Source organism: Nansenia antarctica (genome assembly GCF_963989245.1).
Source record: "Nansenia antarctica genome assembly, chromosome: 1".
NCBI lineage: Eukaryota > Metazoa > Chordata > Actinopteri > Argentiniformes > Microstomatidae > Nansenia > Nansenia antarctica.
Genome location: NC_137674.1, coordinates 13,921,743 through 13,948,576, shown reverse-complemented (window position 1 = coordinate 13,948,576; position 26,834 = coordinate 13,921,743). Strand labels below are relative to the sequence as shown.

Here is a 26,834-nt window from a genome sequence, read left to right as displayed (position 1 = left end):
AGTAGAAAATATATTTATAATGGAGTTGAGCTGTCACGTGTGTGGAAAAACAAACCTTTCCAATGCTGTTACTAGAGTCATTATAACTACACAGGCGTAATGGTAACACAGTGTTATGTGTTACTGTACATCCAAATATCTTATTATTGTGTGGCCTATATGGATAGCCTGAAACATATTTGTTTATTATGGATGGGAAACTGATTGAAACTGCAATGCTGTACGTTAAGCAGCTACAGCGAAAAGGTTGAAAAAATGTGTCTTTTCCACAAATTGATTTGCATCGTCATGGTTCTTGTTTGAACAGACTATAGGCTTCCAACAGGTCCACCTGGTCAAATAATATGATACTGTATAGTGTGCCTTATATACCATGTCTAACACAATCGTTCCTGTTTTGTTAAAAACCTAATGCACAGAAGCATTCCTTATGTCATATTGACAACTGTCTTCTAATCTTTTCACAACTCAACCAAAATGCACAATTAATATTTCTATTCATATTTAAAGTGGTGAACATTGCACCATTCTTTTTTATTAATATATTGCAAACAGAAGGAATAGTTATTTGAATCATTACAAAGCTAGAGACTATACTGTACATATGTCATGCCCTGGGCCCTGCCTTCCTCCACCCCTGCTGATGCCATATTTACGCAGAGATGGTGAATTATTCACACCACCCAAACAAGCAGGACATGTGATAAGATGTGATTGAAATGTACAGTATGATCAAAAGGTGTCTGGATCACACCATAATTGTCTCTTTACACAGATAAATTGACCATTCAGAAGTATGCCTCATTGCGTAGTTTGCCCTTGCTGGTCCCATTTAACATAGTTATATAGAGCTACTACATGGTATAATGGTAATTTAATAGAAAAGTGGTCTAAATATAATTGTCCTTCACTTTATCTCCAAAGAAGTACTGTGAGAGGAATGAGGACAGTTGTCCCTTTTATTTGAACTGTGTTGCAAAGTTCAATAGTCTGCTGACTGTTAGTAATCAGGATAGACTATAGTCGTGAAGGAATGGTCAAAGAACCACGTTCACACATTTTCAGACATCTTCCTTTCCGTTCAAATTAAAATGACATATTTCTTCTTTATGACAAAACTGTCATTCACAGAGGTACATTAACAGTGTTATAGGTTCATATTTGACCTTTTGTGTGCTTTCTTCACATATTTTTGCACAATGTGACAGTACTCTTTAATTTGAATTCTCTCAATATCATGACATGTTTGTATTATATTTCTTTGGTATACATTTCCCTATTCACACATCTTTACTGTGCCTTGATGTTACAGTACGCTATTGGAAAGTGTACTCTTCATGTAAAGCACATTCAAATGATGAAATCACGTAACCGATTATGTTTTATAGCATGCCACTCCTGAGAATCACTTATTTACTGGAAATAGGTCACTATTTCTGGGGCAAAGCACACATGTGGTCCCTTATATGTACAGTATATGTATATATATTGTTTTACGATTACAAACACTTCTTTAAATATAGAAATTAATTACTTAATGTCCGAAACAATATTTGACACGGTCTGGTCAATTGGTCCGCAAGTCGGCATCCGATTTAATGTTCAGACTTTTCTTTTTCGAAAAATGTAAACACATTTCAACCTTGTTGAAAATCAATGACACACTCGCTAATCAACGAACACAGCTTGTTTTGTGAGCCTGCTAACAATGTAAAGTAGTGTTCTAGTTAACTAGGTGAGGATTACTCACCGAATCCATTGCATTGCAATAGGCTTGACCAGCGAGTTTGTGTTGTGATTTTCAACAACGTTGAAATGTATTTCCATGTTTCAAAATAAAAGTCAGAACATTTTGATTGGTTGCCATAAGTGCTTAATATTAACGTTTTTTAAAAATGAAAAAGAATATGAAGAGTCCACAGATTTTCTTTGCGGAATGGTGTTGTATCAAATTTAAAGTTAGATTTGGTTAATCATTTTGTTACTTTTACAGATACATTTATGCCAGTCTATTGTATGAGGAGGATGTACAGTACAGTATATTTTCTTTAAGTCAGTATTATTCTGTGTACTGTATTTGAAGCAGTTTAGGAGAGACACGCAAGTTTAGTTGAACTCTTTGTAAAACACTTGCCTAGTACTATGCCATATAGTTAACCTGCTGTTGGTATACATTTGTTTTCTCTTAACTATCTATACTGTATGAGTGCTGGGTAGAAATTAAGATGTATAATATTATAAAAACTGTTTGTGTGATAATCTGTATTTCTCTCCATTTCAGTTCGTAACTGAGAAGGAACAAGAGGGCATTTATTTCAATGCATTTGATGTTAAAACCATTTGCATGCTGATATTGTTTATAAGTACAACTGTATTACATTTAATAACAACAGTAAAACATGGCAGACTTATTTTGTTTCAGCTATAATTTTAGGCAATTTGACATGCCACTTCTGCACAATGTGAGGAGATCTGTTAGTTCGGTGACCTTATGGAATTTACAAGTGCAATTGGAACATTTAATTGAGATGTAAACATTTGTTTCTTTAGATTGAAATCTGCTTCATCAGTAAAAGTCAGAAGTATTCAATTCAATCCACAGTAATGACATACTGGGTTCTATCAAAAGTGCTTTGACTGTTGATAACGTTATTATTTTCAAAATGTTTTTACTTTTTATAAACCATAAATGGCAGCTTTAGTCACTGATTGCCAAGAATAATTTCACTGTTCAGTACACGTGAAACTATTGTCAATTATTCAAAAATAAAAAATTATGATGATTTTGATCCTTGTTTTTGGTGGCATCATTTGCGTTTGTCCAAATGTGTAGTACATGCTTTATCCATGTATTATACATTCAAAGAAATTTGACAAATACAGTAGCGTGCTAATTAACTTTGCTGTCCAAGAGGCCAGGTATTTAGGTGATATACTGCACAGTACAGCGTTTAACAGAGTGACATTTTGGCTGTGTAGCCATACAGCAAGGCTTCATGCGACCACCAGGGGTAGCCAGCCGATGCAGCCTGTCAGTAATGAACCTTCCAGAGACTCAGAGCCGTGAGGATGAATGTCACAGTCGAGGGAAGACGCGAGAAAGATGACCGTCTTCGTCCCTGCAGGTGAGGTGCATAGGGTATGATCTAGACATCAGATGAGTTATGCATTTGTCTGTACATCACGAAATGTATTTTTGCAATATTCAACGATAGAGTAGTCTAAGTAAAATAGCCGCGTTTAAGTGTTTTAAATTGCCTTCTTTTCTACGTTCGTAAGATATAGGCTACTTGGAGGATGGGTAAACCATATCTTTGTACATCACAGTTGGGATTAGGGAAACATAGTGGTCTTACTTTGGGTTTAAAACGACTACACTAACCAGTCACAGCGGAATACATTATGTATGATCTTAAGTTCCTTTGAGAGTTTGTCGGTATTAAATTAGAGTGCAAGTACTATGACAACGAAACGTAGTTTCAGATCTAACCAGGTAGTGCAAATAGTGTCATAGTGTCATAGTGCAAAAGACATGATATGTAGAGAGTGCATGGTATTACAGTATAGGTATGAAAACATTAGAATCACGTGGTGAATGTTTTTCATTATTATTGTGTGTTGCATTATGTAGGCTAAAACCCACAATAATTACTGTATGTAAAAAATAGTAAATTATTACCTTATCTCTTACTTAAAATAATGCTATCTAAAAGTGATTTTGTAACTATGACTTGCAGTAATCAAAGAAATATGTGTGATACATTATTATTTAAAAACATTTTTTTACTTTAAAACTGTTTTGGGGGAAATTAATTACTGAGGTCTTTGCCAGGATAGCATTTTTCACTTAATTGATTTTAAATTAATTGGCAGATGAAGCAAGTCATGCTGATCATACCAGTTACATTAAGAGATGGCCTGCTACAATGAGATACATATTCTTTCTGGGATTTGTTTATCCAGATTCATGAAAATTACATTGACACATTCTGATCAGAATACATGTTGAATATATCTATTGTTCATCACGATCCCTCTCAATTTTTAAAGAATGTCCTTGAGCCTCTGAAACAGCACAAGTCCCTCCAGGAGTGAGAGAACGGGGACCTTTAACCAACCAACGGACTGAGACCTCTCAGTAGCTGGGGTGAGGTTGACCAAGGACTTTCCTATGGTGGCCATGGGCAACGGTTCGATCAAAGCCCCACGGCTCGAGGACAGCTGTCTGGCCCCGAGTCTGAAGGAGCCCCCGGCGTGGGACACCGAGCCCCTGAGGCTCCGCATAGCCCACCTGGAGGAGGAGCTGACCCGGAGGGACCAGGAGTTCCGAGCCCAGGAGCAGCAGCTCCGGAAGCTCCAGAGCGAGCTGGAGGCTAAGATCTCCCAGATCGACAAGCTGCAGGATGCCATCGACTACAACGGCCTGGGCCGCTCCCCGCCCGCGACCTCCCGCAGCCACAGCCGCCGCCTGCTCAGCGTCATCAACCAGGGCCCCACCCGCTTCCACAGGGCGGCTGTGGAGGTGCACCGCAGGCTCAAGGCCAAGGAGGGCGTGTCGGCCGAGCCCACCTCAGGGCACTTCTGCGGGGGTCTCAGGGCCAATCACGTGTCCATTGAGAGGGCCCGTGTCCGCAAGGACTCCAGGTGAGTGGCGTGATCGACAAAACTGACGTGTGAATGTACCGTATTGTAGTCTGGAATCATAATTCATACGGGTGGGTAGTATCCCAGACTCTCATTCCCTTGTTACTGGTGTCAGAACCATTTAGCCCATTTAATAATGGGCTACTTTTCATGACAAACCTTGTCCTCTTTCAACAGCACAGCAGCAATGTAACACTTTTATTTTTGCAGTTGAATAAATATGATTTTGTCATGTATTGACTGAAAGGAAGTGTCAGCAAGCTGATTCTGGTGGGCAGGACAGAGACCAGAGACTGGAGCTGCCTTTGTAGTCTGTCCCACTCCAAGGAGGTTTGATATCCTGTATTACCATACAGCATCGGGACATAATAGAAACGGCACAAGACGAGGGAAACAAAGGCCTAGAGCCTTTATATGCATGGCTGGATCATAATGGCCACAATTAAGCTGCCATTGGTTGCCTGCCCCCCACTCTGCTGCAGTAATACATTCACCAGGTCCATTTTAGGTCAATAGACGGAACCTCTGCTGTGTGATGTGGTAATCAGAAGCCTCATAATGACGAGGAGGCACACAGAGGGAAACTGACAGGCGTAATTGTATTGAATGCTCCTTTTTGTTTCTCATTGGGGATTGGAAGCATCATGAGAGCAGTGTATACGTAAATACTCTGAACTAGTTTGTTCAACTAAAATGTTCTGCGTCTTATAGATCATTTAATTCTAATTTAATTCTGAAGATTATTTAAAAGTTATTAAATCCGTTCCCTTGCTGGCACCATGTGTGATATTGTTTCAGAACATTAGTCATATGGATTTAAGAAAACATTATCCAGAAAGGACAGCTAAAGCCACAACATGAACTACTAATACATAAAATCACAAATCTACTCACTGAGCTCCTCTAAGTACCAGCTAATATCTCACATCCTGCCAGAAGTGGTATTTGACCAGTTTAATCCAGTTTAATGTCCAGTTTAATCTGGATCAGAATGATCCTGATTCTTTTCTCTGATCCAGGATCAAATTTGTCTGGTTGATTTGGAGTCGTATAGGGAAAATCACCCAGCTCGATCTGATCCTGGATCAGAGAAAAGAACAACTGGGTTTGACCTAGTGAGTGTCCATGCTGCTTCTTATTCTCCCCCCCGCTTATGCTCTCAGCACCAAGAAGCTGATCAACGATGCCTTCATGAACAACGACTTTCTGAAGAAGCTGGAGCCGCAGCACATGAGGGAGATGGTGGAATGCACGTACGAGAACATCTACACTGAGGGCCAGGTGGTCGTCCAGGAGGGAGAGCCTGGGAACTACCTCTATGTTTTGGCAGGTCATACATCATTTAATAAACACATTCATATTTCCACCTGCTGGTCTATGTATGTTGTTGTACTTGTATCAATTTAAATAGAGCCCAGTTTATAATGCCAGATACCCCACTTTCCATGTAGAATGTGTCTGTGGCTACACTGCGCTTGTTTGGAATACTAACAGTCAATATTTCGTATTCATTTGCATAGCTAACCTTTTTGTTGCTTTTGATAGTGAATTTGTACTTTAAACACCTGTTTGGCATGAATTCTCTCTTTTTAGATTAGATTAGATTAGATTAGATTCAGCTTTATTGTCATTGCAGAGTACAAGTACTGTATATATATAAATATATAAAGATATAGTATCTTTTCCTCTCTAGATGGCTTGCTAGAGGTCATACAGAATGGCAAGCTGCTGGGAGAGATGCGTCCTGGGACGGCTTTTGGAGAGTTGGCCATTTTGTACAACTGTAAAAGAACTGCAACAGTGAAAGGTGAGTTGGCGCTAGCAAGCGGTCTGTCTGTCTGTGGTCTATGATTTTATGAGAAATCGCAATCCCAATTCACAACCGCATCCCAATTCAAATGGCCAAGTGAAAAAAGTAAACTTAAGTGTATTGAAAATAAAGATAGTACTATAGTAATATATATACATATACTGTATATTCATATATAGAGACTACATACATACATTGATACATACACACACACACACACACACACACACACACACACACACAGAGATGGTATCTCCATACATATACAATTACAGTAATCATATTTATTATAACACATTTTATACCAATAATTATCTATCAGTACGACAGAATAGTTGCACCTGCTGCAGCTACCACTGCCAAAATCCAAATCTTTTTGACGTTGTTGTTTCAACAGTCACTTTTCAACATGTTATATTAATTACACTTTAATACAATTTTAACACAACCACCGCCCTTTCTTTATGTAATTGTATATACTACCACCACTCTTCTATCTGTACTCCATCACCGCACACATTTGCATCAACACACAATGAAAAATACATTGACTTATCTTAAAAGCAAGCACACATATCAATAGCCATGTGTACTGTACAGTACATTAATAAAGTCTTTGAGAGTATTACATAATAAAGTCCAAGACTTATTTCCATTGTGGTCGTCATTTAAGTATTAGTGAGGCGACATACTGTAGTACAAGGTGTCATGTGACTATGTGTTCATTGGTTCAGCTGTATCCCAGTCTCATATCTGGGCTCTGGACCGCCAGACCTTCCAGAGGATCATGATGACGTCCACCCAGGCCAGGCACCAGGAGTATTTCAGCTTCCTACGGAGGTACAGCTAAGGAGTCAGTCCTTGATGTCTCAACCTCAGTATCTCAGTTATATAGTATATAATAATGAGCTATTATTGTTACCATAAACATAAAACAGTAACATATACAGTGCCCTAGTATTGTAGTATTATAAGTATTGGAAAGCATGTTTTTTTAGCTCTATATTTTAGCTCTATACTAGTTTGGATTTGAAGTTAAAGTAGAGATTCTCAGCCTTAATTTAATGGGGGTTTTTTGGGGCATGCATAACAGCAGCAGAATGTATTCTAATGTGTACAGAAACATGCCTCCAAACTCATTGGATGGTGCTCTGTCTTACAATAAGACAATTACCACAAACATGCTGCCATAGCAACTAGAGAGGGCCGAAAAGTGGAATGTTCCTGACAGACCATGTCTGATTGTAGATTGTAGGCAAAAAGACCACAAAACAACAACTGAAGATGGCTGTAGTGCACATTTTTGCACATTATATGATTTCCCCCCCCAATAGCCCTGAAATAGGGGGAGTATGTTTAAAACATGTTGTACCTCCTCAATGATGAACCCAATCTGAAAAAAAAATACAAAGAATTAAAGCTCAATCATTATTATCAACAATATCCCCCCCCCCCCCCCCCCCCAACAACTATCTCTGTGAACTTAACCCACAGCGTGTCTCTATTGAGAGACCTACCAGAAGAAAAGCTTGCTAAAATCGTTGACTGTCTTGAAGTGGTAAGTCTTAACTGTGTTGTACATCTGTTTTTTCAGTTTGACCTTTTAAAAAAAAATACAGTCCATTTGGGAAGATTATTGATGTGGCAAAGAGTTGCTCTTTTGTTTAATTTTCAGGACTATTTTGATAAAGGAGAGTATATCATTCGAGAAGGCGAGGAGGGGAACACCTTTTTCATAATAGCTAAAGGAGAGGTAAGGTACTACTCACACCATCAGGTGTTGAAGATGTCCATCACTACGACTGATTTCTGTCCTTTTGGATTTAATGGGGATTATTAAGTGATGATGCAGATTCCCATAGATGGCCCTTCCCAAGCCAAAAAAGTAGGCTTAAGTGTATTGAAAATAGATTAAAGGATTAATAACAATTAATACATTAATTAATAGCATAATTAACATCCTCAAAGTATATTTATGTTTTTCTATAATTACTTAAAGTACACTAAAATTGTGTAATTACTGAAAGTATACTTTAAAGTCATACCATTACATTATATTAGATTAGATTAGATTAGATTCAACTTCATTGTCATTGCAGAGTACAAGTACCAGACAATGAAATGCAGTTTAGCATCTAACCAGAAGTGCAAATAGTGATATAAGAACATGATATGAAAACATGACACTGATAGTGATAATTACAGTATGGCAAGTACAGTAGTTTAGAGGTATATACAGGTATGAGCTATGTACAGTAATATACAATCTAAAGTATGCTTAAGGTATTAGTATTTTTTGCTTGGGTGATGAGATCCCATAGGTGGCCCTGTCACAGAGTATACCATTGCATGTTTCTTGTTTCGCTGTCTTCAGCACATTCACAGGTGTATATTTGAACAAGTCAACCATTCTGGCCAAATAGATTGATGGAGAAAGAAGGGGAACCCTAAGATGCTGTGTTTCTTGGTCTCAGGTGTCTGTCACACAGACTACGGAGGGATGTCCTGAACCCCAGGAGATCAAGACTCTGGGTGTGGGGGACTACTTTGGAGAGAAAGCCCTCATTAGGTAAGAGCTGTCACTCTATACTATCTTTGTCAAAGGTCAAAAGGCTGTTCTCTGCTCTAGTATCAAACATGTATCAAACAAAATGTTGCCTAGCACCTGTTAAACAAACAATTCCGGTGACTTTTCATGCGACTAACATAATGATTCATGCTAAACGTAAACGTTTATTAAGACACCCACTGACAGGGGATGCAACTGCACCCCCACTTCCTACGGGCCTGCTGGTGAATGAGATGAGTTGCACCGTTTCTCCGAGCGGTATAGTGTGGTTGGTTTATGTAACCTGTCTCTCTCCAGTGAGGATGTTCGCTCAGCCAACATCATCTCCACTGAGAATGACACACAGTGCCTGGTGGTAGACAGAGAGTGAGTAGCATCAATGCACCCGCACCGCACAGTACACACACACACACACACACACACACACACACACACACACACACACACACACACCACACACACATACACACACACACACACACACACACACACACACACACACACACATACCTGCATGCACACACACATTTGAATACTTTATTTGGTTCCACAAATTATATTACACAAACAGGGAATCAAATATTTCGGGGCTAAGCAGCACTGAACACTCAAGGGTACACATAACACCTCCTTCTCCACACGGCCAAGCTGCCAATAATAGCTGAGACAGAGCAAAATTTGGCAACCTGTTTGGCCTTTCTTTTAGACATTGCAGCAATTCTCAGACCCCTCATGGTGCATTTATATACATGGCCCAGACTTCCAAATACAAGTATGCTGAATTTGCACTTGTACCCAAAGCTGGTTATCGTACTAAGTAGTGGTTGGTATTTGATATACTTGTCCTGGAAAGTCTGGTCCATGTACAGGTCAAAGGGGCAGCCTACTTCTACAATCAGCACCTCCACCACAATACAACACACACACACACACACACACACACACACACACACACATACCTGCACGCACACACACACACACACACACACACACACACACACACACACACACACACACACATACCTGCATGCACACACACACACACACACACACACACACACACACACACACCTGCATGCACACTCTCACATCTATATTCTTCATGGTACCTCTCCAGCAACTTCAACCAGATGGTAGGCACGTATGAGGAGCTGCAGGCCTACCTGAAGGAGTACGTGGAGGAGCTGTCTCGGAGCGATGTGAGGAGAAACGCACAGTGAGTATTGATACAGGCTCACGGCTAACAAACTACACGGCTATCCCTTCCAAATGAAGGACCAAATCCCACATGATTCCACTAACACGTCTCTCCTCCCACAGGCCTCAGTCCCCCCTCATGGAATCATCCCCCGAGGCCCAGGAGCTGAGGAGACTCAGGGAGAGGGTCGCCCACCTGCCCACCCACCTGCCCTTCCACGACCTGGAGGTCGTCGCTACACTGGGCATGGGCGGCTTCGGACGGGTGGAGCTGGTGAGACGCCATGCCATTGAGGCCACACCCCCAGTGGGTGCACAGTGCACACACACTGTCATACAGTATGTAACAGACAGGGTTCAAATCTCCACAGAAGATCCAAGTGTCTGCTATTAGACCGTGAGGATATCCTCGAGGTCCAAGGACGGCGCTTAAGTTATGTCTCAGTTATGTCTCAGGGCAGGGTTATTATTACGAGAGCATGATTCCTAATAATCCACACATTAAAAACATATTTTGACAGTTCTCTTCATACAGTAACATTCATGACAGAAGCTCAGTGTCCTGTTCACTGTGGTTTCTCCTTAGCAGATATCATATGATCTTTGTATCTAAGGTGAAGCTGAAGGACGAGGACACGGCTTTCGCTCTGAAGTGTATTAAAAAAAAGCACATTGTGGACACGAGACAACAGGAGCACATCTACTCTGAGAAGAACATCCTCCAGCAGACCAACTCACACTTCATAGTCAGGTCTGTGTTATATTATTATTATTATTATTATTATTATTATTATACTCCACATTATCTGATATAGCCTAGCAGATATGTGACGGCAGCCAGTGAAAGGGGGAACAAGTCAGCAACCGACAAAATGTAAATAAATATCAAACGCTGTTGAAAATCAATGACACACTCGCTAGTCAACTAAGCCATGCATTCATCTCTGATAATATCACAGCTGAGTGTCATTTACATGTGTCAACCAAATTAATGCATGGCTTGGAACGCAGTTATCTCAGAAGCTGTTTGATATCACACTTTCAGGTGCTCTTGGTGAACATTGTCTAAGGCACTCATGGTGCAGGTCGTAGCCTTGAACTGTGTCTCAGTTCAAGGCTATCTAATATTTCTTTTTTTCCCCTTTTTTTGTGGGGGCAGTCCCACTCATATTTTTAATTTTTTTGGACAGATATAGTGAAGACAGACAGGAAAGTAAGGAAGAGAGGACATGTCAGCAGGGCATGGGCTGGATTTGAACCCATGCCGACATGGGCATATGTGTGCACTGTAGACAGCGGTGCTAGACCACTGGACCACCCCAAGCCACGGTACAGGGGCTATCAAACGCTTGAAATAGTCTGGACTGGTGACTTAAGCATAGGTGGCCAGGATGCTCTGAAGCTGGCAATGAGTAAGGTTATGATTCCCATGAGGGTATAACCACTGATTACTGTGGCACAAAGAAGTCTGCCAGCCACTGTCCAGGAGTGGATGAGAGACATGTCTTAGGCCCTAAGACTTAGGGGGTAGTTATTAGGTCATTATTAAGTAGATTATCTTAACACTAGAACAGCCGTGCCTTTTTTACCTACTAAAAGAGCCGCCTCGACAATGCTAGTTGGCCGCTTGTAAATTGGCCTGCTTCCTACACAGAAAAACGGCAAAATAGCTTTATGCTAACTTATCCTGATGTGATTTTGAAAATGTAAGGATACTGGGTGGTAGAACGCACATATCTAGGAAAAGTCATGAAAGGAGGGTCCTGAAATTTGATCGAGTGCAAAGATATAACACTTTTTTTTACTCACAGGGGTCAAATGACCCCTCATGGCTTAAGGTCTGATCAACAACATTGTGTGTGGATATCGGCTTGTGTTCATGTTGGGTTCAAGTCATGCTTGTTGCTATTGTAGCTACTGTATATCAATGTCAAGGAGTGAAAGCAATCTAGTATAGTATGAACAAACGAGAGGTTGAATGACCTATTCACTATCTGACTTTGCATTCTTCTGGACTGGCATAATGAAATGGATCAAGGACATAAGACAACCGAATTTGGTGTTACATAATAATAGGGCGCGGGGAACTCTTTAGTGTATAACAAAGCCATGGATCTTCAAAGGAGGTGTTTCATGTTCCGTTTGATAAAACAATGCATGATTACACCACATGATACAACGTCAGTAGGTCGATGTATGTATGTGTCGGCTGATTAGTGTCCCCTGAATGAATACAAAGGTCAAAGGTCAAAATGAATACAAAGAACAACTTCACTGTTCTTCACTGTTCACTGATCTGTGAGGCATAGAAAAATATTGTTTGTGGTCAAAATAGAAATGCATTCGTAGCCTAGTGCATGAATAATGCATACTACAGTGGAGTGTGATATTAATAAACTAAATTATGAAACAGAGACCGTGAGCATAGTCCACTGTGGCATCAGACTGTGGGGTATTCTTCTTCCTTGCGTTTAAGGATACAAGACATATAGGAAAAGTAAGTGAATGCAGAGTTAAAAGCTTTGTATGTTAAGCATAATGGCCTTCATATTGACAGGGAAATGGTGGTCTGTGAAAGTAAAGGGCTCTGACTTTGAAACAAGAAGTCGCTCTTGTGAGTAAACTTGGAGCTGCTTTCTCGGTGAGAGAAAGAGGGAGAGAGAGAGAGAGGCCCATCTCTGTGTTCCATATCCTAGTAGGAGTTGCTAAGGAGTCCCTTTGGAGAATGTGTGTTTGTCTCCCGTCCCACAGCTGAATGTGTAGACTCTGAGTCACTGAGACACTGAGGGTTCATTTATATGGCCTGTGACATTCATGGACAAAAGAGCAGGACAAACACTGCTTTGAGCTGCCACTCAGAAAGAAAGTTCAGTCTAGATATGATGATCTTTCTCCCATTCTTATCTTTCCATCCTCCCTTACTCTCCTCCTCTTTCTCTGAAACTCTTTCTCTTTCTTTCTTTCTCTCTCTCTCTCTTTCTCTCTCTTTCGCTTTCTTAGTTTCTTTGGGGCCTTACATTACACATTGCATATATATACAAGTAAATACTAGTATTTTTAACGTATATTATAAACTTAATCTGATTAATTACAGAATTATTATTGTGACACACATTTTTACATTTGTAAAAATGTTAATCAATTGACAACACTAATTATGATACATTATAACACAAAGCTAACCCCAAAGTACCCTGGCCTAACAAAAATAGTCCCGGAGAATGCACTTGTCAGACAGTCTTGTTTTTACTATGGAGCAGCACATCTACAATGTTCAAAATGTTTCTTGAACAATTATGCCTAAATTCACTAACACCAATGAACCTGTGGGTGTGTCACTGTGTGTTCCAGGTTATTCCGAACGTTCCGGGATGATAAGTTTGTGTACATGCTGCTGGAGGCCTGCCTGGGTGGGGAGCTGTGGAGTGTGCTACGGGACATGTGAGTGTAGGTTGTTTTCCAGTACTGTACATCATAATTAACACCCATTTGAAAAGGCTATGATTTTGCTTCAAATCAAACCTACTTTACTAGAACTTTTGTGGGTGACGGTCAGATTGAAACATAATTAAAGCCAGATGTTGTTGTTGTTGTTGTTTTTCTGACCATATGACTAGGACTGATAAGATGATTTCTGATATTGGAGACGGAAGTAATCATGTCGCGTGGCCGAATAAAGAAGAATAACCTAGAAATAAAGTCAATTACTCAGAGAAGGTTGAATCGGTTTATGCAGATCTGGTCTCATCGTACAGGTGTTACAGCATGCTGGCAGGATGAGCAAAGTACTATTGGAGTTGTCTCCCATTTATACTAGTACAGACAGTGAAAATAGGGTTATTAGGTTATATAGGTGCATCTGTGGATCGTAATTTACAATGGCTCCATATTGTCTATCCTATCCTATCCTATCCTATTATGTTGCCCATCAACAGATGACTCCCATAGAGAAACCATTGGCTCAATCTGTAATAGATGGATGCAGCAGATTAGTATGTCCATAGCCTAACAACGGCCTTGTCTGTTAAACAGGAGTTTCTTTGAAGAGGCCACCGCCCGCTTCTGCATCGGCTGTGTCCTGGAGGCCTTTGACTACCTCCACGCCAGGGGAATCGTGTATCGAGACCTCAAACCAGAGAACCTGCTGCTGGATGCAGAGGGCTACGTCAAAATGGTACATAGACGTACAGTAATACTGAAGTACAGTAGACTAACATACACCACTGTAGCAGGTATCGAGTTATGGTTGAGTGTTCGGTCTTTCGCAGCTTTTGATAAGCCGTAACTTGTCAAAGTCCTCTCTTTCACACAGTACAGTATCTGTCTCTTATCTTGTGTTTTCTCAGGCTGACTTTGGCTTTGCCAAGAAGATCGGCCTGGGGAAGAAGACCTGGACCTTCTGTGGGACTCCGGAGTACGTGGCCCCAGAGGTGATCCTGAACAAGGGCCACGACTTTGGGGCCGACTGCTGGTCCCTGGGGATCCTCATCTTCGAGCTGCTAACTGGCATGTGAGTCGTTGTGAGAGACAGTAGTGTGTACTGGCACCCCAACTGGTGCCCCAGTGGTGGCCCAATCTGAAATACTAAGGGCCAATCCCAATTCCCTTTTCTACCCCTATGGCTCGTTTTCGAGTGTCACTCGATTCGAAGGCCTTGCCTTCGAATACGTCACAAGCCCTACCCCTTCAAATCTCAGCCCTTTGAATTGGGACAGCCCTTCACGGCGCCTACGTCATCACGCGGTACGGGTGACGCGTTGTGTTGCCGGCGAATTCTCACATCTCGCAATGCCTTCTTCAGCTGTGTTTATTTCTGTTGCGTGTGCTATAAGCATCTATTTTCGTTTGTTATCAACACACTGTAGTGTTTAGACGTTCCTTTTTTTGTCTCTTCCGTCAGCGATGTCTTTTTTGTGGACATCGCAATAATGACAATGAATTTAATGACAATGAATGACTCCAACCAAAACAACCAGTCCATCAGTAGTCATAAAGCGTTGTCCAAAAATCACGTTACCAAGCGCCTTTCTCAGAACAATTCGTCGTCTAGAATCCAAAAATCAATCCATCATAGTGGTGGTCAAAAACGTAGAAAGAGGATCTCTTGGGGACGCGGCCACATTTGCCCGTGAAGGAGAGATGACAAATAAGCGGAAACATTTCTCAGTAGAGTCGAACGGTGATAGATCATCATCCTTTACGCGTATCCTTAACTGTAGTTACATTTCGCGTGTCATATGCCATTAGACATGGAAATATGTCAATGCACGGCTGTCATGCACAAATCAGCTTGTAACGTTAGACACACAGCACATCGGCATGATAACGTTTTGTTGTTGTTGTGCTTGTTATAAAGAAAAGGTCTATAATGCATTGAAATGAATGATACAACCCATTAATAATATTACCTAATAACAACTGCTCGGATTAGATTGCGGGTGGAAATAGGTCAAAATGCGCATCATGTACAAGTCAGACGAACGTTTGATAGATAACTTTACATATGTGTACCATCATCCGCTGTCAAACGCCACAGGTAATAATTGATTTATGACTGTACATCTCTGAAATGCTCGACTGTCATGCAGCGTTGCGTTACTGTAACGTTAGACACAGCACCGACATAAAAGCGATTTTTGGGTTATGCGTGTTATAAATAAAAGGTCTATAATGCATTGTAATGACATTAAACTAAGACAATACGATGGTTATCATAATTTTCCAAATCTTTATTAATAAGTAATTACAGAGAAAGTAAAATGACATTTCCGCATTGAATAGAGCGACATAAGATTTCTGTAGATGATTCGCAATGCATCCTGGTATCAAGGGGTAGCGTACCGTTAGCCCTTCGAAGCTAGTCTGGTCCTGAAATCCCTCGAAACGAAGTAATAGTTAGCCCTCCCCCTTACCCCTAGCCCTCGACGAAATATGAATTGAGACAGCCCTCGCCCTAAACGTGAACGCGCAAATCGAGCCATAGGGGTGAAAACGAAGGGCTAGGGGTGAATTGGGATTGGGCCTAAGTCGGATGCTCTTGACTAAGGGCCAATCCCAATTCCCTTTTCTACCCCTATGGCTCGTTTTCGAGTGTCACTCGATTCGAAGGCAAGGCCTTCGAATACGTCACAAGCCCTACCCCTTGAAATCTAAGCCCTATGAATTGGAACAGCCCTTCACGGCGCCTACGTCATCAACAGTGGTTTAGACGCGGTACGGGTGACGCGTTGTGTTGCCGGCGAATTCTCCTGTGACCGGAGGAGATAGCAAAGATGGCGGCCGTTAGCATCAAACACTATGATAACATCCTCTGTAGTATCTAGTCTATTTCAGTCACAGACATGTTCAACAACAACACGTTTTACAACAAGGAAGGGATACAACTAATAAACATGTTAACTCACTATTCACCTTGTTATACAACAACTACTACTACAAGTGTCTATGACTACTGTTAATGTTAAATCCGTGTGGAGCTAATGCTATCGCGTCGCCACAGGCTAAAGTACAACACTGATATCCTTAACTTATGTCCTAAACACACTACTGTCAGACAAGTCGTACCTTCTCCTTGACATGGACAAACACCTGCTACCTTCTTTGAAAGAAATCGCGATTTATTCAGTGAAAACTAGTACATGATAGCATAGCATTCGCGAACACTATGCTAACAACACTATGATAACATCCTCCGTAGTATCTAGGATAAACGGGTTATTTTGATAAACTGGACACATTTTGTGAATATATATGGTTACTTTCTCGCCTGAAAACATATAAAAACTTCATAAAATGACATATTAACACTTGTAGAGCCAAATTACAGATTGTAGCCAATGGCGGCCAAAATTGAGGATTTTATATTTGTAGATGATTCGCAATGCATCCTGGTATCAAGGGGTAGCGTACCTCTAGCCCTTCGAAGCTAGTCTGGTCCTGAAATCCCTCGAAACGAAGTAATAGTTAGCCCTCCCCCTTACCCCTAGCCCTCGATGAAATATGAATTGAGACAGCCCTCCCCCTAAACGTGAACGCGCAAATCGAGCCATAGGGGTGAAAACGAAGGGCTAGGGGTGAATTGGGATTGGGCCTAAGGCTGTATGGGTGAGTGGCCTTACTCTGTGATGAAACTTTACGCTAGCTACCTCACAAGGAGGTAACCGTGTATGTTGTGTAGTGCTGATCAGATTAAACATACAGGACCTCCTTCATTCCCGTTCCAGCCCACCCTTTTCCGGATCAGACCCCATTAAAATCTACACCATGGTCCTTCATGGCATTGAGAAGGTGGACTTCCCCAAAAAGATCTGCAAACGTCCGGATGACCTGATCAGGAGGCTCTGCAGGTATGTTGGATTCACAAACGTTTTGTGAAAGGTGTGAAACACCTTTAGATACGTTTATTACAATCTGGCCTACCAGGGTATATATTTGAATAGTGTTAAATGGTATGGACTGCACTTATATAGCGTCTTTTTTGCTGTTCCAAAGCTGCTCCAAAGCACTTTACAACGGCCTCTCATTCACCCATTCACACACACATTCACACACCAATGGCGGCAAGCTGCCATGCAAGGCGCCGGCCCGCTCACTGGGAGCAATTTTGGGGTTCAGTGTCTTGCCCAAGGACACTTCAACATGTGGCCAGCCAGGGCCACATTGTAAGTCGCTTTGGAATAAGGCGTCTGCTAAATGCCAAAAATGTAAATGTAAAAATGTAAATGGGTTAAACATAGGCATACATTTATTCCCAATGATTACTTGATTACTTGATTACACAGTTATGGACATGATCGACAAAATCAACACAAGCGGATACATAAAGGTGTCTGTTAAATGCCAAAGATGTAAAATAAAATAATTTAAAAATAAAAGAATCCATGGTTATTGTCTCTGTGCGCTGTGAAATGCACACTGACAAATGTAAACAAACATTAGATGTTTGCAGGTGAAAGACGTATGTTCCATCCTGAACAGCTTTTGTCACCGTGAAATTTCGACAGCTTCGGGAATTTTAAGTACCCCGCAGAATCGCCGGCTTGGACCTATTGAATCCCTACCTAATGTACCTCTTCCTTCCTCAGGCTCAACCCTGTGGACAGGCTTGGGAATAAAAAGAACGGCATCGTTGACATTAAGAAACACAAGTATGTTCACTTCCGTCTCACCAAACACCTGACAGCTGACACTTTTACATTTACATTTGAGTCATTTGGCAGACACTGTTATCCACATCTAAAGTAAATGAAACAACTATACATCACAATCATCAAGTAAAAACGTTCTATAAGAGAAGTTCCACAAGCAGTCACAATGCTAGAGAAAGGAAAGAAAACATGTGTTAGTTAGTTTGTAGTTAGTTAGTTCGAATCAAAAGTTTTGCTTCATTCGTTCAAATCGCCAAGTGGTTCACAAATGAGCGCTTTCTCTGAATTAGTCTTACTGTACATAGGGGAGCTCATTAAATCAAAACCATTATCCAAAACTGTCATCGGCGTCATAGCAGTGTTTACGTCATTGTCTACTACACCTTCCCTGCAACACCTCGTGAGCTTAGAATGATAAGGTTCTATCTCCTAATCTCTATCTTAATGTTTCTATGATTGCGTATCGCTGTTAGTTTCTTTTCTGCGGCTATTGTAGACTTCCTTCAGTATGCTATATCCATGTCATTCAACTCCATCAGTAGAGTGTTGTAAATAGCTCTTTTGGAGTGCATTTTAGACTAGATTGAGGGCTGTGACGTAGGACTGACAGGAAATTAACACATTGAACAGGAAATGAACCATTTGTATTTGTATTTTATACTCCATTCAGGTGGTTCCAGGGCTTCAACTGGGAGGGGCTTAGACGACAGAAGCTCAATTCTCCACTGAGAAGAGAGGTGAAATGTTCCCATTCAGACTGTTCGTGTACTCATTCTGAAAACACCCATCTATTGTGTACCCTGGTGTGTTTTCATTGAAAACTGAAAACAGCCCCCTTGAAGCGATGAGTCGACATAATGTTCAGAGGGTCAATGACCGGGCCTCAGGCTTGAGTGGATCACACTGTCTCATTCTGGAATGAATTACCATGACTGATTGATTATGCACGGCTCTAGTAGTATTCTCTCCTGTTGGTAAGAGGAGGAGCAAGGCGTGGATGTGTGCCATTATCTGAAGGGATGACAAATATCATGTAGCAGGCCAGTTTAAAACCACAGACAGCTATCTCATCTGAATTGCATTCATTTAACATGATACATGCATACAGCACCAAAAGGTGGTGAAACATATATCTCCTGTCAGTGTTCACATGCGGACTAGTGTATTTGTGAGCTAAAAAACCTTTGAACTTCAATTGATGAGACATTAGGATCTTTGCATAATTGTTGTATCTGACTGACTGGTGATCTGTGATGATCCTCCCTCCCCACAGCTGAAGGGTCCGATGGACCACAGCCACTTTGACATCTTCCCTTCTGAACTAGAGGAGCCACCAGAGGAGCTCTCTGGCTGGGACAAGGACTTCTGAAATGCCCCCTGGAGCTTCCACACTCTACACACAGACAGTGTGGTGACATTCTCAGATGGTCGTTTTTCAACCAGTGAGCTGTGAGCTGTGCTGCAGTATCTAACGTAAAACAATGTTCTGCAGAAGTAGCCATCACCTTTGATAATCCCATTGCTTCCCTGCTAGTTGCCATACTTGACATGACTGTCTGTTGCCGCCCCTGCAGACTGTGAAGATGGGCTCTTACTGGCCTCTAAACCAGTAATGTCAGCCATTTGGCAGTAGGAACAGTGTATGAAGTGCTACTTGATGACACCAGGCAACAGCAAGGACATTCATCAAGACAAGTGATTAATTGACTCTGAGTGCCAAAAGTATGCAGGGTGCTAACACTCGGAAGGTGTTGTCATTCTACCCTCAAACCAAAGATGTTTGTGCTTGAATAAGCAAGATGGTGAATTATAATATCTTCCATGTGTTGTCTGTTAATCATTAACTTGTCTTGTTTCCCTGGTTTGGTCAGATCAATATTAATTTTTCCCTGTTTCACACTAATCCTCAGGATGTATTATGTACCCTAATATATAATATGATTTAGCTTAGTAACATAACATTTTGTTAATTTTCCCATGGTGGCAGTTTTGAGAATACTGTACCACCTTTTGTTGCTGTGTGAGCTTTGAAATATGGATGATTGTATCACCAGCTGATGGTGATGGTGACAATTCTGATCAAAGCATTATCTAGGTATTTTCCTTCCATTTATGTTTAACAAATGTATGTATGGAATGCAAAAATGTTACCATGCAGAATTATAATTGTATAAAAACAATGTGCACTCAGAATTTATTGAATTAAGTGTTATGCAGTATGTTTCTGAAACTTAACATTTTGTTAAGTTGTTGTTTATGATAAAACATTAGTTTTATCTAGAGATATGACATCTCAGTTATTTCTTTCAGGGATCTCTTTCTTAAAAACACAATAGAGATACTAGATACAGTGGTTCCTAGAAATGGAAAAATCAATCAATAGAAGAAATATGTCACAAGCAACAGGAAACATGAACAGCCCTGGGAGAAAATGTATTGATATGACACTCAGATTCCCGTAGTTCCTTGTGTTGTTCCGTCAACAACATGTCAGACAGCAGTGGGGTATTCCATCAACATCGCTAATGGGAAATCCAGTTAGACTTATTAAAAAATCTGGTCTTATTTTTATAAGTCTCGTGTGACGTTGATGGAATAAGGTATTTTATTTATGGTCACTAAGTAAAGTAGAGTTATGCAAATGATGAACATAAATAAATATCTCAATGGTATACACTTGAAAATATATACAGTATATATTTCAGATGGAAGAGGACAGGCTGACCACAGTTAACAGAAATGCATTGTTGCATATATTTTTGTAGATGGATGAATAGTAATTGAATTGTCATTTTGTACAGTAAGTGAATGTGAAGGTAGAAAAATCCACGGATGTTTGTAAACAACTGACATTGTCTTACAAATACTTCACGGAAGCAAGGACTCCCTCCACTGAACAACTTGATGAATTGCACCCATCTGAGACACAACAAGAGAACAATGCCTCAAACAACAGCTTGCCTGTTATCTTGTGTTACTTTCCCAGAGAGAGGTCGGTCCATGGTGAAGACTGGCAGAGGCTCTCTGCAAGGCCTTGGTCAACACAGAGAAGCTACAGTACAGTGTTTACAGCAAGGAGAAACACATGTTTCCATGTTAATTTAATTTAATTTTAATAATAATTTTGCTATTTAGCAGACGCTTTTAATCCAAAGCGATTTACAATTACAAATTACAGGGACATTCCCCCTGGAGTAACTGAGGGCTAAGTGCCTTACTCAAGGGCACACTAGTAGTGGTGTGGTTTCAGGCGGGATTTGAACTCACAACCTTCCGATCACAAGTCCAACTCACTATCCACTAGACCACACTACCCATGTTACTATTACCCACTGCATCCAGACTCAGAGGAGGGGGCCAAAAGGAGGGCAACATGAGCCAAAGGGAGCCACACCAGACCACCTAGGAGACCGATTTGTTCTGGGGTCAAATTGGTAGGTATTGGTAGATAAAGTGCTCATCGATGTTTGTGTTTCCTGGGCCCTAGTTAATCCTCAGAGACCCTGAGTCCAAACACTTCCTGAAAGAGACAGGGAAGTGCCTGCTAGGAGGTTTGCTCACTTTAGCAGGGAAGGTATGTATGAAGGAATGTAATTGAGTATTCCAAAAATATCCTCCTAAATGTATCCTCTGGTATGTCCTTAAGAATGGCAATCGGTATTATGACATTAGTATTTGACATGGACCTCAAACTATTCATGATTCTAATTGGAGAACAACAGCTTTCTTCCAAACACACAAATGTGAATTTCAAGTTCTCTGTCTATGCAGTCGGGTGGGCTCAATATGTGTGTCTCAGTGGGCTTCATGCATAATGCCCTCAGTTCTCTATGCATCACGCTTTTGTTGCTGAATTCCTTTGGAGGTGGATACTGGAAAACAGCCTGGTATTTTACTCGAGAATCGCCACAGTAATGTCCTTTCCGTCCAATGTTGGAACCATGCCATCATTGACTACTATGAGTGTTTGTTTGGGTGTTGTATTGTTTGTGATTCCCACAGAGTAATGAAGGCTTTGGCCTAGTATAGGAGAAGCTCATGGCATTCACTGAAAATCCAACAAACTGTATCGTTGATGGGGCGCTTGGGTGGCGTAGCGGGTTGGGCGTTGACCATGTGACCGCAGGGTCCCCGGTTTGGTTCCGGCCAGGGACGTGTCCTGCATGTCATCCCTCCTCTCTCTCTCACCCATCCTTCCTGTCTGGGTCTCTGCTGTATCTGTCAATGGGAAAGATTAAGAATATGAGTGGGACTGCCCCACTCAGAAAAAATAACTTTTTTGGTTGATGAGTGCCAAGAGGCAGGGGTGAGCTACTGTCAAAGAGACACATATAACATTAGTACCAACTGTTGTTTCTGTCAAATCCTACTTGAATCAATTAAAGAGCTCCACTGGAATACATTGAATCACTTAAAATGATGCATTGTTGCACTGCAGTGTTTTGTTTTTCAATGGAAGTTGATTGTTACGTACTGTGTTGGTTTTAGATAGTTAGTTAGTTAGTTAGATAGTTAGATAGTTTCATTTATGTTAGTCGGCGTACTGGTTGGTGTTGTGTGTTGTGTTTTTGTCTCCCCCTGCTGTTGTCATTCTCCTAACAGATGCATGCTTGCTTTCCTGTCCCATCATTCCACACCTGTTCCTGATCAGCAGTCTGATCTCTGCTCTGTGGCCTTATAGTCTAGCAGCAAGTCCTCAAAAAAGGCTTTAGTTTTCGAGATACCCCTACCCGAGGTAGAACAAATGACAACAATTATTTTTCTTATCTTTAGGGTCTCCCATTAATGAAATTGATTGTTGTCAAATTTTATTTTTGGGGAAAATATGTTTTTTTGGTTGTTCTTTAGAGCTACCCCAATCCCTGAAAAAGAGCCAAATCCTACATCACCAAATAGTCAGACAACTATTTACCTAAATAAATACTGAATTATAGTCCTGTAAACCTAGCTTTAGTTTAGACGGAAATGTTACTTTTTGGTGACAGGAACATAGGACTCCATCACTTTTCTCTCATTTATCAGAAAAACTGAAATCCCTGAAAAATATATAATTACTGAATTGTCTAGGGTGCTATTGAACACTAACCAGTAGTTGTATGGAAATATCTCATACAGTTCTATTGCAAATGAGATTTCTTTACCTCTTCTCTGATACAGTCAAATTCCGAATGGGGGATAAGTGGCATAATAGCCTATAAGTTCCTAAAAGATCTGGCCCATTTTGGACTCTCTGCCAGCTTGGAAGAGTCTTTGCCAGTCGCAAGAGAATTTGCGCTACTCCTATATGGAAAGAAGAACATGGAAAATGGATTGATGTGCACAAACCTGGATGAACTGAGGTTCATCATTGCATCAACATCAGATACAGCCTCTGCAAATCTGCCGCCAACAGACAGAGGATGCATTTCAGCAGCATGTGCAGAGAGCAATGTTCCAGACAGCGGTATGGTGTCATCCACATGGCCAAACCCCTGTTATGGAGTCCTATTGGCAAGGGGTGGATTATCAGAGATGGGGCCATTCAACCTGTCCTTTTTACAAAACCCCCAGCACCTACAGAAGTGAGAGACATCACTCACTTATATTGCAAAGATGCAAAGTGTGGAGAGAGTGGAAAGTGCCAGTGCCTCTCTGTTGGCCTTCCCTGTACAGAGTTCTGCACCTGCTGTGCAGAATGTCAAAATGTGTCCCCTAATGTTTGAGGACTTTATTTAATTGTACTTTGAATTAAGGTTCCAGTTTTAATAAAACCTGTACTATTTACACCTATGTTTTAGAGGCTTGCAATTTAGAACTAATACACTTTATTTTATTGGGTTACTCTTATTCTGACTATTTGGTGATGTAGTTCAGCCACCTGGTATTTCCCTCTCCAAATATGATGACCATTAGAGTGAGCATTCTTAACTTATAGGCTATTATGCCACTTATCCCCCATTCGGAATTTGACTGTATCAGAGAAGAGGTAGGCCTATGTCTAAAGAAATCTCATTTGCAATAGAACTGTATGAGATATTTCCATACAACTACTGGTTAGACAATTCAGTAATGATATATTTTTCAGGGATTTCTGTTTTTCTGATAAATGAGAGAAAAGTCCTATGTTCCTGTCACCAAAAAAAAAAAATTTTATTGTGCGATTTCCTTTTGTCACTTTCACCTGTACAGGGAGAATGGACAAACCACAGTGGTCCTTACCGGCCCCTGTATGTCCACACATTTTGGGAGAGGTTGGCTGGTTACTAGACGTGTTTTTTGACCGCTCCAGAGCTACTGCTTGCTTTCTGATATGCAGCACAGTGGGATGCTTTTGACCACACACTTTGCATGTTGAGCGCCTTTCGCAATCCCGGCTCATGTGACCCACACATAAGCATGCAAAGCACACTCCATTGTCTCTCAAAAAGTAAATTTTGTCTTTGTGCCGCCTTCCAGTGAACTGTTTGCACTCCTCCAATGAGTGAGTACCAGCACAGCAAAGACATCCAGCCTCGTCCTCCATCCCAGGATCTGATGTTAGCTCCTCAGCTCCCTCCTGCACGTCCATAGATGTTAATGTGGTGGCAACAATGTTTCCCTGTACTCTGTTGCCGTAATGTAGTCTAGGATTCTTTACTCCAGCAACAGCAGGCATAGGGTCCTGTATGTCACCAAAGAGAGGGTCGGACAGAATTGCAACCCGACGCTCCACAAATGCGACCAAATCAGGGAAGCGAGCCCTTTGCTGTGTGGATTCCATTGTGCCATGAGCTATGGTCCTCCATTGATCTCTCATTTTGAATGGTAATTTTGCAATGATAGCCCTCATGTGTACCGGCATATCCAGCTCCTGCATGTACTCGAGCTCTTCCATTATATTACAACAGCCACGCAAGAACAAGGAGTAGGCTTGAAGTGCTTTCACGTCCTCCGACTTTATGGTTTGCCAGGCCAGAGCCCTTTGTATGTAAGCCGTTGCAATTTTGTACTGATTTCCAAAATGTTTTTCTAGAAGGCCCTTTGCCATCACGTAGCCACGCTCAGGAGCCATGTGCTGGCAGCTACGTACCAGTTCTTGTGGCTGTCCTCTAGTAAACTGTTCCAAATAGTACAAACAATCCCCTTTTCCTGCCTTTTTTTCCACTCCTTGTTCAAAGGCCTTGATAAATGAATTGTATTGGAGCGGGTCCCCTTCAAATATGGGAATATCTCGAGGTGGAAGAGACATGGACTGCTGTTGCTGCACCAGAGCAGTTGTTATTTCATTCTGCCTGTGCATGATGGTAAGGATGTCCCCAGGCAGATTCTGAGTGGTGTGATGCTCTGTTTCCTGAAGGGTTCCTGATTGGTGTCGATACTGTTGTGATATTCCCACTATACTGCTTTGCTGCTGTTGTCCTTTGCAGCTAACATGGTGTTGTCCAGTAGCTTTAACCCATTGTGCAGCAAACCAATGACTACGGATCGTGTATAACCAACAGAACACATCAAACTAGAACGTGTGTGATGAATGTTGTGTCTGTCTGGAAACTACAGATAAGAGAAGATGATAACTGTGTACAGGGCATTCAGTAAGTAGTCACCCCCCTAGGCATGTCTGTTTGTTTTCTCACTGACCTACAAAAAATAAAAATGTCAACAAAATAATAAAAAATGAAAAGCTGAAATGTCTTGAGTCAATAAGTATTCACTCCTTTGCTACAGTATGACACTCCTAAATTAGCTCAAATGCCAAAATGTCTGCCACAAGTTACTCAATAAGTTGAGTTGAGTCTATTCGAGTGCAAGGATAATAGTTCATGTGATTTTGGAATAAATATATTTGTTTTTATAGGGTCTCTGATTTCCAGAGGAATCAATGACACATTTCATAATTATCTCTTGATCCTGACAAACTGCCTGTCCCTTCCAGTGACAAGCATACCCATAACGTCTACCACTATTCTTCACACAAGGGATAGTGCAGAGACTGCATTGTATGTGCTGGATCATTCAGCCATTCAACTTTGTAGATTTGTGTAAGTCTCCCCAGGCCTCAGGGTAGCATTCCCGAGCAGTGTTGTTCCTCTCCATTTGCTCAGTTTCTAATGACACCTGATCCACACAGTGTGTCATTGATTCCCATGCAAATCAGAGACCCTATTTTTAAAAAAAAAGTTTTACTGTATATTTAACTCAGATGAGTAACTTGTTGAAGACATGTTTGCATTTGGACTTAACAGTGTCACAGAAAAGGGGGTGAATACTTATTGACTCAAGACATTTCAGCTTTTCATTGTTGATTACTTAGTAAATATTTATATTTCTAAAATGTAGATAACAAAATAAATTAAATCTTTGTAACACGTGCAGGGGGGTGAATACTTACCGAAGGCACTGTATTGTATATTGTACAATGTATTGCAAGGGAATCTCAATATTGCATCATTATTCAAAGTTATTTTTCAAAATAAACTTGACATTTCCTCCGACAGGACATCTCTGCTGT

General features: G+C 41.0%; 1 protein-coding gene across 1 annotated transcript; it reads left to right on the top strand.

Annotated features, from left to right (window-relative positions):
- Positions 1-4,180: 4,180 nt before the first annotated feature.
- prkg2l (protein kinase cGMP-dependent 2, like) lies at positions 4,181-19,736 on the top strand (the record flags this gene model as incomplete). Its single annotated transcript, XM_080536123.1, has 18 exons — positions 4,181-4,644; positions 5,808-5,974; positions 6,338-6,451; positions 7,189-7,294; positions 7,949-8,012; positions 8,130-8,207; positions 8,929-9,023; positions 9,321-9,389; positions 10,141-10,239; positions 10,344-10,494; positions 10,835-10,971; positions 13,572-13,661; positions 14,253-14,394; positions 14,567-14,730; positions 17,444-17,566; positions 18,305-18,367; positions 19,038-19,104; positions 19,641-19,736. 18 exons carry the CDS (start codon positions 4,181-4,183, stop codon positions 19,734-19,736), a joined length of 2,289 nt encoding a protein of 762 aa, XP_080392249.1.
- Positions 19,737-26,834: the final 7,098 nt, after the last annotated feature.